This window comes from Vipera berus (assembly GCF_964194415.1).
Source record: "Vipera berus genome assembly, chromosome: 9".
Taxonomy (NCBI): Eukaryota; Metazoa; Chordata; class Lepidosauria; order Squamata; family Viperidae; genus Vipera; species Vipera berus.
In genome coordinates, this window is record NC_138212.1 from 3,325,351 (window position 1) to 3,338,960 (window position 13,610).

The following is a 13,610-nucleotide window of genomic DNA, read 5'->3' on the forward strand; positions in this document are numbered from 1 at the left end:
AACTGTGGCAAAAGAAAGCAAAAGTAGCACCAACGGTCATAGGCGCCTTGGGAGCAATCCGCAAACATCTGGAGCACCACATCTGCCTTGACAAATTGACCATCCAACATTTGCCAAAGGCAGCCCTGCTCAGAACAGCTTACATCCTCAGACAATAACCTTTAAAACCACTAAATAAAACCCAGGTCCTTGGGAAGGACTCCGTAGGTGGACAAAAATGCCAAATCCAGACGAAACATCTGGCTGATTATAGCACCAACCATAATAAAAATAATAGAGAGTATTCAAGGTCGCTCTTGCTAGCAGCTGACCACCCTATCCTCGGTTACATAGTCTCCTTGCTGGCCACCTCACCTTCAGGATTAGGGACCTGCGTGGGCTCAAACAGAGGTGCCAAAGAATTAATTGACCCCAATTGATCTTCCATTATTGATTGATGGATAATGTTATCCATTCAGTCACTCTTGGCATTTTATTAGGCCAGATCTCTCTACATCTTCTGATCTTCCACTAGCCCCCATTGATTAATCACCTATTGATCCCTGGTCATTTATTGAGCCCCTTTTGACCTCCCCCACCAAACATCTATCAACCCTTTGGATAGTCCCATCATACCTTGGGGGTTGATATTGATCACTTTGGAGAACCTGCCTTACACTGACGTATTTATTTTGAAGGAACTAGCAGTGGGTGACGTTCACACAGCAAACCAGGACCTAAACCTTACTTGGCAAACCATATAATGTGCTGAGCATAAACCAAGCCAATCAGATAAGAGCTAGATGCCGCATCCACAGGCAGAATGGCCTTCTCTACAGAGTTTTCAAGGTATTGGTCAGCTGGTTCCCATTGGATCAAATGGGAGCCGGTTTGGTCTAGGGGCGAAGGCACCAGGCTAGAAAATGGGAGATGGTGAATTCTAGTCCCACCTTAGACATGAAAGCCAGCCTGGGTGACTTTGGGCCAATCATCAGGAGACTGTGAGTTCTAGTCCTGCCTTACGCATGAAAGCCGACTGGGTGTCTCTGGGCCAATCATCAGAAGACGGTGAGTTCTAGTCCCACCACAGGCATCAAAGCTGACTAAGTGACTTTGGGCCAATCATCAAGAGACTGTGAGTTCTAGTCCTGCCTTACGCATGAAAGCCAACTGGGTGTCTCTGGGCCAATCATCAGGAGACTGTGAGTTCTAGTCCCACCACAGGCATCAAAGCTGACTAAGTGACTTTGGGCCAATCATCAGGAGACTGTGAGTTCTAGTCCTGCCTTACGCATGAAAGCCGACTGGGTGTCTCTGGGCCAATCATCAGAAGACGGTGAGTTCTAGTCCCACCACAGGCATCAAAGCTGACTAAGTGACTTTGGGCCAATCATCAGGAGACTGTGAGTTCCAGTGCTGCCATAGGCATGAAAGTCAACTGGATGACTTTGGGCCAGTCTCTCTCTCTCTCTCTCAGCCCAACCCGCCTCACAGGGTTGTTGTTGTGGGAAAAATAGGAGGAGGAAGATGTTTTGGCTATGTCTGCTACCTTGTATTATTTGTAAAAATAATAAATGTGGGGAACAAACAGACAATCTGGCCCATTAACAGTGCCAACCAAACTGTCGGATGCTCACCTCAGTTCGCTGGTGGTCATCCATTCTTCCTCTTCCAAAGGCACCTGGATCTGGTTACTATCAGCGAATTCGAAGACCTCTCCATCTCTCAGCCAGCTGATCTCCGGCGCCTCGCCCACGGCCAGGACAGAGCAGAAGAGTTTTACATCCTTCCCCAAAGACGAGGTCAAGTTTGAAGGACTTTCTAGAAAGTGTCCAGCTAGGAGGTAAAAAGAGAGTCGGTTGAAATCCTCAAATTAGGAGAAGAGATAACACAACATCACAACAGCAACCAGTAATTTAGCTCTCAGATCTGCAGGTCAACTCGATTCGGAGGATTTGCCTATACAAGTCTCGTTTAGGGACTGTTCACAGTTAACGACGGTGATGAAAAAGTAACTTTGCAACGAGTCCTTGCATGTAGGTCTTTTGCAGGTGTGTAAAGAAAAGGGAAGCTGAAGTAAGACTGTAAGCACGGCAGTGGTTTTGCTTAGGAACCGAGTTGCTGGTTCTAGTTGTGGTCAAACACACTGCGGAAAGCCAGAAAAAGGAAACGGAGCACCTACACAACAAAATGGAAAGCCGTGGGACTTTAATGAAAAGTGCTTAACCACTCAACCCAATACAGGACGACCAACACAAGACATCTATCAAAAACATCTCAGATACTTCTCACAGATTATTATAACCATACAATATCATCGTAACGCACAAACCAACTAAAGACTTCCAAAACAATTTAAGTAAACCAAAAGACCCAGCAGCCGCACGAGAAAAAAAACAGGAGTCATCTACAACAGGGTGCCCAACGCCCTGGGCCGTGGCCTATTCGGAACCGTGCAGCTCAACTCGCATGCGTGTAGCTCAACTTGCATGCGTGTAGCTCAACTCGCATGCGTGTAGCTCAACTCGCATGCGTGCAGCTCAACTCACACAAGTGGTGGGCTAGCACGCAGGAGCTTGCACGTGGAGCTCTACTTGCAGTCGAGCTGCGTGTTCAGGCACATGCGTGCTGGCCTGTTGCTTGCACCGCCCAGCTCCCCTCTCCCCTGCCCAGCCAGCCACCAAGCTGGGGACTGCTGAACTACAACATCCAGTGTAAGGAGGGCGACAGGACAGAAAGGCAGAAGACTAGCAGTGGGCATCCATGAACACCAACGACCAGTCAGAAGATAGGATGAAAACTTCTTAATCTCACAACACACAGATAGACTCCACTGTAGTTTCAACTGGGAAACTGTGAGCATCCTAAAACAAGCTAGGCAAATTCCTGGAAGCTCAGACTAATCAGCCACCAATGGACAGGGAGAGATAAACCATGTTTGCACACCATTCAAAAGAGACAATAAAAAAGCTAAGAAGGAAACAAGGCATCCTTTTCAGCAATCAGCACCCAGATAAACGGGGATTAATACCAGACAAACAATCTAGCAGAAAACAATAATCAAGGAACTACCGGGAAGAAAACCACACACCCCACCCACATTGCCAGGACAAGCTACAAAATAAATAGGGAGCGCTGATGTTATTTGGTTGTGTATTGAAACATCTGCAAAGAAACAACCAAGCTCAGAGAGCACTAAGGATTCCACATTTTAACCCTGAGCTACAAATAATCTTCTGGCAGTTGTCAGTCTTAGTCTCTGCAGGGTTGTTTTTTTTGGCAAGGTTGTTTGGAAGTGGGTTGCCATTGCCTCGTTCCTAGGGCTGAGAGTGTGTGGTTGGCCCAAAGTCACCTAGATGGCTTTGTGCCTAAACAGGGACTAGAATATATGGCCTGCTGGTTTTTAGATTGATGCCTTCACCACTACACCAAACTGGTTCTTATTTTGGAATGTACCAATCTGAGGCAGCCGGAGGGAAGAGTGGCATTCCAATCTGGTTGGCTGCAACTATACGTGCTTCTCGATCCTCAGATGGATTATGCCAGCTCTGCCCACCTAATGATGGTTCGGGTGTGGCCTGGCACCCCACAGAGATACTGGATGGGCCTAGACCAGGGGTAGGCAACCTCGGCTCTTTTATGACTCATGGACTTCAACTCCCAGAATTCCTGAGCCAGCCATGCTGGCTCAGGAATTCTGGGAGTTGAAGTCCATGAGTCATAAAAGAGCCGAGGTTGCCTACCCCTGGCCTAGACAGAACACAGAATCAGCCTCACAAAATTAATCAGATTCTGGATGTGCTCTTTGCCTTGGCAGAAATCTCAAATTGGGGCTGCAAAGCTTTGGATGGCCATCAGAGGGCGGTGTAGAGATGCAGAATCCCTGACTCTTTGCTGCCACCTACAGGTCACCTGGAATATTTGCAGCATGGTGCAAACTGAGGTTTATGGAGTTAACAGTTTCTTGGTTCCCGTAATCTGTCTTATCAGTGTTTCTCAACTGTGGCAACTTTAAGCAGTGCGGAGTTCAGCTCACAGAATTCCCCAGCCACCGTGCGACTGAAGTCCTTGTCAATGTGCATTTTGTATGCAACACAATGGAAAAATAAGCAGTTGAGTTCCAATTCTGCAGTCACAGTGCTGTCTTAATGTCTTGACCGCTCTCGTGGTCATCCCTGCTCTCTGCTTACCTGTCTTTCTCCATTAGTCTTCTTTTAAAAATGCTGCCCAGGTGGATAACATAATTATCTAGTTTGTCAACATCTTCAAATGCAGAGATGTCTGCAACTAAATGGGTGAGGTGAGACGGGGGCCAGAGTCCAGTGGGAGCAATGAGAAGCCAGCGTCTGCTATTATTGCCAGTGGGGCAAGAGTGTTGGGAGGGAAGGAGGGGAAAAGGGAGGGAGGAAGGAAGGAAAGAATGGAGGAAAAGAAGAAAGAAAAGTCAAAAGGGAGAGGGAGAGGGAGGGAGGGAGGACAAAAAGGGAGGGAGGGATGGAAGGAGAACAAGACTGGAGGGAGGGAAAGAGGGAGGAAGGAAAGAATGAAGGAGGAAAAGAAAGAGAAAAGAGAAAAGGGAGAGTGAGGAAGGAAGGGAGGAAGGAAGGAAGGAAGGAAGGAAGGAAGGAAGGAAGGAAGGAAGGAAGGAAGGAAGGAAGGAAGGAAGGAAAAAGAGGAAATGGAGTGAGAAAAGAAGGGAGGGAGGGAGGGAGGAAGGAAGGAAGGAAGGAAGGAAGGGGAGGGAGAGAGAGAGGGAGGAATGGATGGATGGATGGATGGATGGATGGATGGATGGAAGAACAAGACTGGAGGGAGGGAGGGAAGGAAGAAGCAAGGAAGAAGAGAAGAAGGGAAGGAAGAAGAAAGGAGGGAGGGAGCAAGTAAGAAAAGAAGGAGGGATGAAGGGAAGGAAGGAAAGAAGCAAGGAGGGAGGGAGGGAAGGAAGGAAATAAATAGAGAGTAAGAAAACGAGAGAGGGAAGGAAGGAAGGCTCTCCCACCCTTCACAGCTACCTCAACACCCACCCAACATGCCCTGCCAAGGAGCCCCCCACCCCACCCGCTGTTTGCCCGCACTCTCAACCCAGCACACTCGGGAGGCTCCCCTTGGAACTTATGAAAAGCCCATGGTCCCCAGCCAGGATGACCATAGCCAGGTGGATATTGGGTGTGTGTGTGTGTGTTTGGATACAGAGCAGGAGTGGGCAACTATGGAGACTTTCAGACCTGTGGGACTATAACTCCTAGAATTCCTGAGCCAGGTCGTAAAGATGGGGCTCGGGAATTCTGGGAGCTGTAGTCCCACCGGTCGTAAAGTTGGGGCTCGGGAATTCTGGGAGCTGTAGTCCCACCGGTCGTAAAGTTGGGGCTCGGGAATTCTGGGAGCTGTAGTCCCACCGGTCGTAAAGTTGGGGCTCGGGAATCCTGGGAGCTGTAGTCCCACCGGTCGTAAAGTTGGGGCTCGGGAATTCTGGGAGCTGTAGTCCCACCGGTCGTAAAGTTGGGGCTCGGGAATTCTGGGAGCTGTAGTCCCACCGGTCGTAAAGTTGGGGCTCGGGAATTCTGGGAGCTGTAGTCCCACCGGTCGTAAAGTTGGGGCTCGGGAATCCTGGGAGCTGTAGTCCCACTGGTGGTAAAGTTGGGGCTCGGGAATTCTGGGAGCTGTAGTCCCCCCCCCCCCCGGTGGTGAAGTGGGTTCCGAGGGCGGGAGATGCCTGGGGAACCTGAATAAATGAAAGAAACTGCCGGCCTGGGAGCCGAGTTAACCCTCGAGGCACCAGGGACGAATTCCAGGGCCTGAGAACCAAAATGCCACACTGGGAAGGAGCCCAGAGTTCACCCCAGAGGCCTCTTCTTCCTTTCTCAAGCCAGATTTGGGGAGGCCCTGAGCCAGTTCCCAGACCCTCGGCAAGAAATATCGCACTTTCTTTTTTTTTTTCTTGTTCTCCCTTTTGCCTGGCCTGCTATTCGAAACCCAGTTCCAACCCTCCCCCAGGGCAGAAATCTACCATCTTTAAGCAAGGCTAAAGAATCCGATCGATCAATCAATCAGAACAGAGCTGGAAGGGACCTCGGGTGATCTTCTAGTCCAGCCCCCGGCTCAAAGCAGGAGACCCAAACTCCATGGCCGGATGTCTTTAGGGCTGAATTCATGCAACCATGCAAATGGATCCAAAGTCGGTTCGGTGGATGGCAAAGACGGAAGCCGGGGTTAGCCAGACAGGGAGTCCTTGACTTATGGCCACTTATTTAGCGACCGTTCAAAGTTACGGCGGTGCTGGAAAAAAGGAGTCATGGTGGCGCAGTGGATGGAATGCAGAATAGCAGGGTAATTCTGCCGACTGCCAACGGTTCGATCCTGACCGGCTCAAGGTTGGACTCAGCCTTCCAAGGTCAGTAAAATGAGGACCCAGATTGTTGGGGGCAATCGACTGACTCTATAAACCGCTTAGAGAGGGCTGAAAAGCACTATAAGTCTATTGCTATTTTCCTTCCTTCCTTCCTTCCTTCCTTCCTTCCTTCCTTCCTTCCTTCCTTCTATGGCGCGCAGTGGTTAGAATGCAGTATTGCAGTTTAATTCTGCCCACTGCCGGCAGTTCGATCCTGACCGGCTCAAGATCGGTCAAATGAGGACCCCACTTGCTGGGGGCAATGTGTTGACTCTGTAAACCACCTAGACGCGGCTGTAAAGCACTGTGTATATAAAATACAGTGGTATATAAGTCTTAAGTGCTTTTCCTATTGCTAGAAAAGGGACTTGGGACAGGTCCTTGTGCTTGTGACCGTTGCATGGAATTGTGATCTAGACACTTGGCAACTGTATTTATGACGGTTGCAACATCCCAGGGTCACATACTCATCATTTGTGACCTTCCCAGCCGGCTCCCAACAAATGAAGTCAATGGGGAAGCCAGATTCCCTTAATGACTTTGTGTGATTCACTTAATGACTGTTGCAAAGAGATTATTAAAATGCTGACAGTCACAGGATGGCTCACTTAACAACGACATCATTTAGCAACAAACGTTCCGGTCCCGAATGTGGTCGAGGACCACCCGTATCTCTCTTTGAGCTAGCCTACAGCCCCTAGTATTTCCTTGTGGTCTCCCATCCGGGTTGTATCCCGATCCATTCCCCGTCAGCTTTTTAAAGTCAGCCAGTGTGACATCCAAGCCAGGGACCCTTGAACTCAAAAATCTGGTCTTGCCATTTGGGGGCCGCCTTGGTTAGTTTGATCCAGAGGACTTCCAGATTTGAATTCCTACATCCTTAAATCAACCAACCCCACCCCCCCACCAGCCCCGTTTTTAATGCTAAATGCGTCATCTTTTTGGAGAGACTCGCTCAGCGTTGTCCCAACCAGATACTTGAGACCTTTGCAAACAGAACAGGGAGAAACCAGCAGTTTTTTTGGCTTGTCCTGCAAAGGGCCGGACCGACTTTTTGCGTCTTATTAGAAACTGTGACAGCAACGGAGTGATGTAAATGAATTTACTTCTCCCAGCGGGAAAGAATTGGAGCAGGTTTTTTGCCTCCCTCCTCAACTAGCTTTACTGGACACCCAAAAGTTTAGTTCAGTCTCCCCCCCCAGCCCCCAATCCCACAGCCACTGGCTGCGGCCCCTCCCCTCCCCTTCAAACCCTCCACCCAGTTCCCTGCCGTTCCAGCTCGGGATGACTCACCCGATCGAATCAAACGTTTGGAATTTGGGCATTCCGAGTGGCTCATCCCTAGATTTTGGTTAGCAGCGAAGGTCATCCACCCGTTTTGGCCCAGCCCCACCCCTCGGCCTGAACGAGTGGTCCCGTGTTTTTAATTATAATTTTTTTTAAAAAAATTTTTGATTTATATAGCCACCCATCTCATGATGCGCGATTCTGGGTGGCTTGGGATAAAATAGGTAAAAAAAAACAAACAAAGCATTTTGTAGGAAACCGAAAGGCAGAGCAGCGTTATAAAAGAATCGGCCTGCCATCCAAGGAGCCAAAGGAAGAATTGCATAAGAGATTTCCCCGCTAGTTACTTTGGATCTAGATAGAACATAAAGGGCTGGAAGAGGTCTTCTAGTCCAGCCCCCTGCTCAACGCAGGAGAACTTATACCATCCGGGTCAAGTGGTTGTCCAGTTGTCCAGCCTCCTCTAGGGATAGAGCACCCACAATTCTGGCAAGCCAGGATCTAGCCAGGATGAAAGCCAGAGAAACTCTTGTTTCGCCCTAGTTAGATTGAGAACTGCTGTCTCAGCCAGGTGGGAGAGAAAACGCCCTGCTGTAAATAGAGCCATCAGGACTGCGATATGCCCAGGGATTTCAAGAAATAAACACCCAATTGATCAAACCTGTCAAAGAATTACATTATTTTCGCACACGCAACTGGAATTAGGGAGCAGAGCTGCGGGCTTCACCGCCTCATTTGCCAGTGTGTTTTTTTACACAGTTTTTGCAATTAACCATGGCTCTGGAATTTACCTTAACGTCAGTCGGGCATAAAGATGGGTTGAGCCCAGTGTATCAGCTCCACCACCCAGATCATTGTGTGAAGTTCACGGTTAGGGCAACCAAGAAGTAGCCCTCCTCTTTCCTTGCCCTCAACACTTGCTCTTCAGACAGATTCTCTCCGCCTTGGGCAGAGGGTTGGACTAGAGGACCTTTGAGGTCCCTTCCCGCCCTAGAATTCTGTACCGTAGTGTCTCAGATGCAGGTTCCAGAAAGTTATTAAGGCAAAATGCTGACAACCAGCTTTCCCTCTTAATCGTCCCACGGGTGCTTTTTCAAAAGGCAACTGGGCTTTTTTCTTGAAGACGTTTTGCTTCTCCTCCAAGGAGCTTCTTCAGTTCTAACCGAAAACTGAAGTCAGAACTGAAGAAGCTCCTTCGATGAGAAGCAAAATGTCTTCAAAGAAAAACAAAGAGAGTCCAGTTGCCTTTCGAAAAAGCACCTTTGGGAGGGACAACCATGACCTGGAGGACTGAAAATGGCCACAGACATTTCCCTCTTAATGTGCTTTTATAAGCTGCAGCAGTGCGTCTCAACTTGGACAACTTGAAGCCGGGTGGACTTCAACTCCCAGAATTCCCCAGCCAGCCATGCTGGCTGGGGAATTCTGGGAGTTGAAGTCCACCCGGCTTCAAGTTGTCCAGGTTGAGAAAAATTGCAGAGAAGCCGCAACAATAGAACAGCAGGGGGAAAAAAAAAATCTGGATTTTCTTTCCATGTCTGCCGTGCGATCCTAGGATAGCAGTCTATACTTTTGATTGCAGATATGATGTTCAAAGGACACAACGTGTGCATTGGGAGGAGAGAAAAAAAAAGGCCCAGGCACCCGCAGCCACAACTTTTATTGTTCTATTGTTTCCTGGTCCTCTTGGATATGTCCCAGGGTGATATATACATGATTTATGAGTGTTAATCACCCGGTAAAAAATAGGGTGTCTATTAATATAGAGCCATGAAACTTGTCCACTCTTTGAACCGTTTGGACGCCACTGCTGAAAATCCAGCCGTGCCACAGTTTGATGCCAAGCTTGATGCCGTTCACCCACGTTTATTTCACACAAATATAACTGACCATGGATTTTATTCCTTATTTTCCCTCTGTAAGGAAATCAAATCCTCTGGCAAACACCCCGATTCGTGGGAAAATGGCTTTGCATTTTCACACCTGAAGCCCCAGATTTTTGTTGCTAAGTGAGACATTTGTGAAGGGAAACTTCGCCTCGTTTTACGACCTGCCTTGCTACCGTTGTTATGTGAATCACCGCCTTAGTTATATTTGTCACCCGGTTGTTAAGAGAATCTGGCTCCCCCCCAATTGACTTTGTTCATCAGAAGGTCGCGAAAGGGGATCCATATGACCCTCCCCAGGGGACACCGCAACTGTCATAAATGCGAGTCAGTTGCCGCGCATCTGAATTTGGATCACGTGATCGTGGTGAATGCTGCGACGGTCGTTAAGTGTGAAAAAAAATGGTCCTGTCACTTTTTTTCAGTGTCGTTGTCCCTTTGAATCCTCCCTAAAATGTCGTAAGTCGAGGACTAACTGTATAAGGAAATCAAATCCTCTGGAGGACACCAGGGATTCAAGGAAAGCGGTTGTGCGAATGTGAATTCTAAGTGGTTTGTTGAAGCACAAGATGGGCAGCAGCTAAATTTGATTCTAATAAAAGAGAAAAATGCTTGTTAGCCTTTCCTTCTTCAGTGCCACACAGTGATTTATCTGATTTGATTTTTATGCCGTTCATCGGCCTTATAAGGCGACCCGGATGCATTTATTGGGCACATTGGAGCAGGGACAACAGAGCGCCAGGAGGTTCCTTGGCAGTTCTTAAGATGCCCCAAGGCGGTTTGCCCTTCGCTAAACTTTTAATTTTAAGCCGTTGCAACCAGTGGGTGAGCACTGAAGTCCTTGACTTACAACCATTCATGTTAGCGACTCCTCGCACTTACAACCATTGCACCATTCCCCACAATCATGGGATCAAAATTCAGGCGCTTGGCATCCAGCAGGTCCTGGGAATCCTGCGATCACCATTAGCGACCTTCCCAGCTGGCTCCTCCCAAGTCAATGGAGGGGAGGGGGATTCGCTTAACGACCGCGTGATCCGCCGCACTGCCGCGTTTCTCTTAACAACCGTGGCAAAAAAAGCCGTAAACTCAAGCACAACTACCTTCACAACAATCAGGATCGGCATTTCCACGGCTACGCAAAGCCGTGGTTTCGCCGTGGAACTGCTGATCCCGATTGCGGATGTAAGTCGAGGTCGAGGGTAACGAGAGCCAAAACTATAAAGGAACCTGCTGGCTCCTTTTTCCGACAAGCCAATTTTTATTCAAAAGCATAGGAAAGGAGGCTTTGGATTGCAAGCTGGCTAGGATTTGGTTTAGACGGCCCCCGGACCACCCATTCACCAGATCAGAGGGGACAGATCTCTCCAGGGAGTAGCCAGAGAGCCAGCCGGCTGCCCGAAATTCTTTCCAGGGCCTCTCACCACCCCCTGATTTTCCTTTGCAAATCAAAACAATCCGGGTCCGCTCTCCGGGGTTAAAACCAGGGGCAACCAGGAAGAATCTGAGTCTCTCCAGCAAGTGACGGAGCCCAGCTGGAGCTGGCTCCCGGAATTGAGAAGTTGTGTGTGTGTGTGTGTGTGTGTGTGTGTGTGTGTGTGTGTGTGTGTGGTGTCGGGGGGGGGGGGTGTACGTTTTCTTTTATGCATTTACCCCATCTTTTATGCATTTACCCCACCAAAGGATCTATTTGCTTGAAAAGACAGGGTAGAGCAACTTTAAGACCTGTGGACTTCAACTCCCAGAATTCCTCAGCCAGCCAGCCAGAATAGAGCTGGAAGGATGCTTGGAGATCTTCTAGTCCAACCCCCCCTGTTCAAGCAGGAAAACCTTACACCATTTCCCACAAACGGTTGTCCAGTCTCTTCTTAAAAACCTTCCAGTTTTGCAGCACCCACCACTTCTGGTGGCAAGTCGTTCCACTGGTTGATTGTTCTGACTGTCAGGAAATTCCTCCTTAGTTCCATGTTGCTTCTCGCCTTGATTAGTTTCCATCCCTTGCTTCAGCCTTCAGGTGCTTTGGAGAACAGATTGAACCCCCCCTTCTTTGGGGCAGCCCCTCAAATACTGGAAGGCTGCTATCATGTCCTCCACCTTCCCCCCCCAGTCCTTAGAAGAAACCAGAATGGATTGGGGGGGGGTCACGTATTGCAAAAGGCGCTCAGCAAGCACCATTTACATGACCCATTAAGCTCTCCCAAACTGGGTTTACATGAAACACTAAACGGAACCCAAGTGATGATGAACCCCTGCAATTTATGAACCCTAATTACTCTCTCACCGTTTATAGCGAATTATAGGGACGCCACCTTGACGTTCCTGCAAAAGGCTGGTCTGTATTTGAAACAATCAAGTCTATCTTATCTCAAGGAAGTTGTGAGTGGCTTACAAGGTTGCGTAAACAAGGGTCGTTTGGCAGCAGACTTTGGAGTTGAGAGGGGATAGCTTGACCAAAGCTATCCACCCAGTATTACAGGTAGTCCTTGACTTATAACCATTGATCGAGGGTTCAAAGCTATAATGGCACTGAAAAAGGGACTTATGACCATCACAGCATCCTCAGGGTCACGTGATCAAAACTTGGGCACTTGATAACCAGCTTGTATTTAGGAAAACAGCAGCGTCCCGGGGTCCCTGGGACAGACCATTTGCGACCTTCCCAAGAAGCTTCCGACAAGCAAAGTTAATGTGGGGAAACCGGACTCACTTAATGACTGCAGTGATTCACTTAACAACTTCCTGGCTTAGCGAATGGAAAGTCTGCTAGTAAAGAACTAGTAAAGGGGGAAGGAGAAGTCTTTTACTTTAGAAGAGACTGGGCAGCCATTTGTCTGAAATGGTATAAGGTTTCCTGCCTGAGCAGGGGGTTGGACTAGAGGACCTCCAAGGTCCCTTCCAACTTTATTATTATTATTAACAACAACACTGCACAGTAGGCCGAGGCGGATGTGTTATCCCCCCGTTTCTCTCTAAGCGATGTGCGTTTAAGTAGAATTTGGGTCTGTTTCTGCCTGTTGGAAACTGCACAGCCGACTTTTTAGCCACCTGCATCCCTCCAGTTTTGTGGGGGGGGGGGTATGTGGGGGTGTCTCTGGGTTTCTCCTGGCTCCCATCCTGACACCAACACAACAGCACTCAGCTCACACAAAATAGGGGTACCCAAACACAGACTCACCTTCCTGGCTGTGGCTGATGCCCATCCAGCAGGCCAGCAGACAAGCGAGGAAACAGCAGGACACTTGTTCCATCTTCTCCAAAACAGTTTAGTGGCTCATGGGTGGAAGACGAGGAGGGGAGGGGGAAAAAAAATTCCAGAAAAATCGGTTGGGAAAATCAGATCTCTTCCCCAGCTGCAGCAGGATTCCGCCTTCACCCAACCATTAAAAAGCGGCCGAAGGAATTGTCACTGGAGTCCGAAAACAAGTGACGAAAGAAATCCACGGTGAAGTCAGCACCCAAGAGGGTCAGGCGAGCGATAGATCCAAAGTGATTCTCCCTTCCCCACGGCGTGCCCGAAACTCCTGCCAAAAGCCTGGAGTAATTCCTCAACTCAAAACGTTTCTCTGCTCATTTAAAAAGAAGAAGAAGAAGAAGGAGGCAATTTTAGGGACCGTCCCAGGGAATTTCTCGCGCGCGCACACACACACACCCCACTCCCCTTTCAAAATTCCTGCATTAATTTGGCTTTCCTGGTCCGGCTGGGCAAAATTGCAATTCTTCTCAGCTCTGCTCCCCTGATGTTGGAGGAACAGCTTTTTTTTAAAAAAAATATTCTTCTCCTGGGTTCGATCTTGGGTTCCTCCAACTTCTGAGCTCCGATGAGTCTACTCAGACCCTACAATAAACTTGCTTACTCAAGAGAGTCAGCGTCTCTGAGCTGAGTGAATGAGAGAGAAGTGCGGGGGGGGGGGGGAAGAGCTTGCTTCCCTTTCTTGGCTCACTCCCTGACACAGACACTCCTACACACAGCCGCAACCTTGTGCGATAGCAAAACAGCAGCAGCAGCAGCAGCAGAAGAAGAAGAGGCCTGACAGATTAGCATAGCCGGCAGATTTGGGGCAGTGGGTGGG

The 13,610-nt window shown here is 48.8% G+C and overlaps 1 protein-coding gene across 1 annotated transcript in view; it reads right to left on the minus strand.

Annotated features, from left to right (window-relative positions):
* The window catches only part of AXL (AXL receptor tyrosine kinase), a gene marked incomplete at its 5' end in the record, with an annotated part of 53,617 nt that extends 40,829 nt beyond the window's left edge, over positions 1-12,788 (minus strand). The window contains 2 exons of the mRNA XM_081334432.1: positions 1,617-1,815; positions 12,716-12,788. Of these exons, the coding sequence (XP_081190558.1) occupies positions 1,617-1,815; positions 12,716-12,788 (272 nt within the window). The remainder of the gene's footprint in view (positions 1-1,616; positions 1,816-12,715) is intronic.
* Positions 12,789-13,610: the final 822 nt, after the last annotated feature.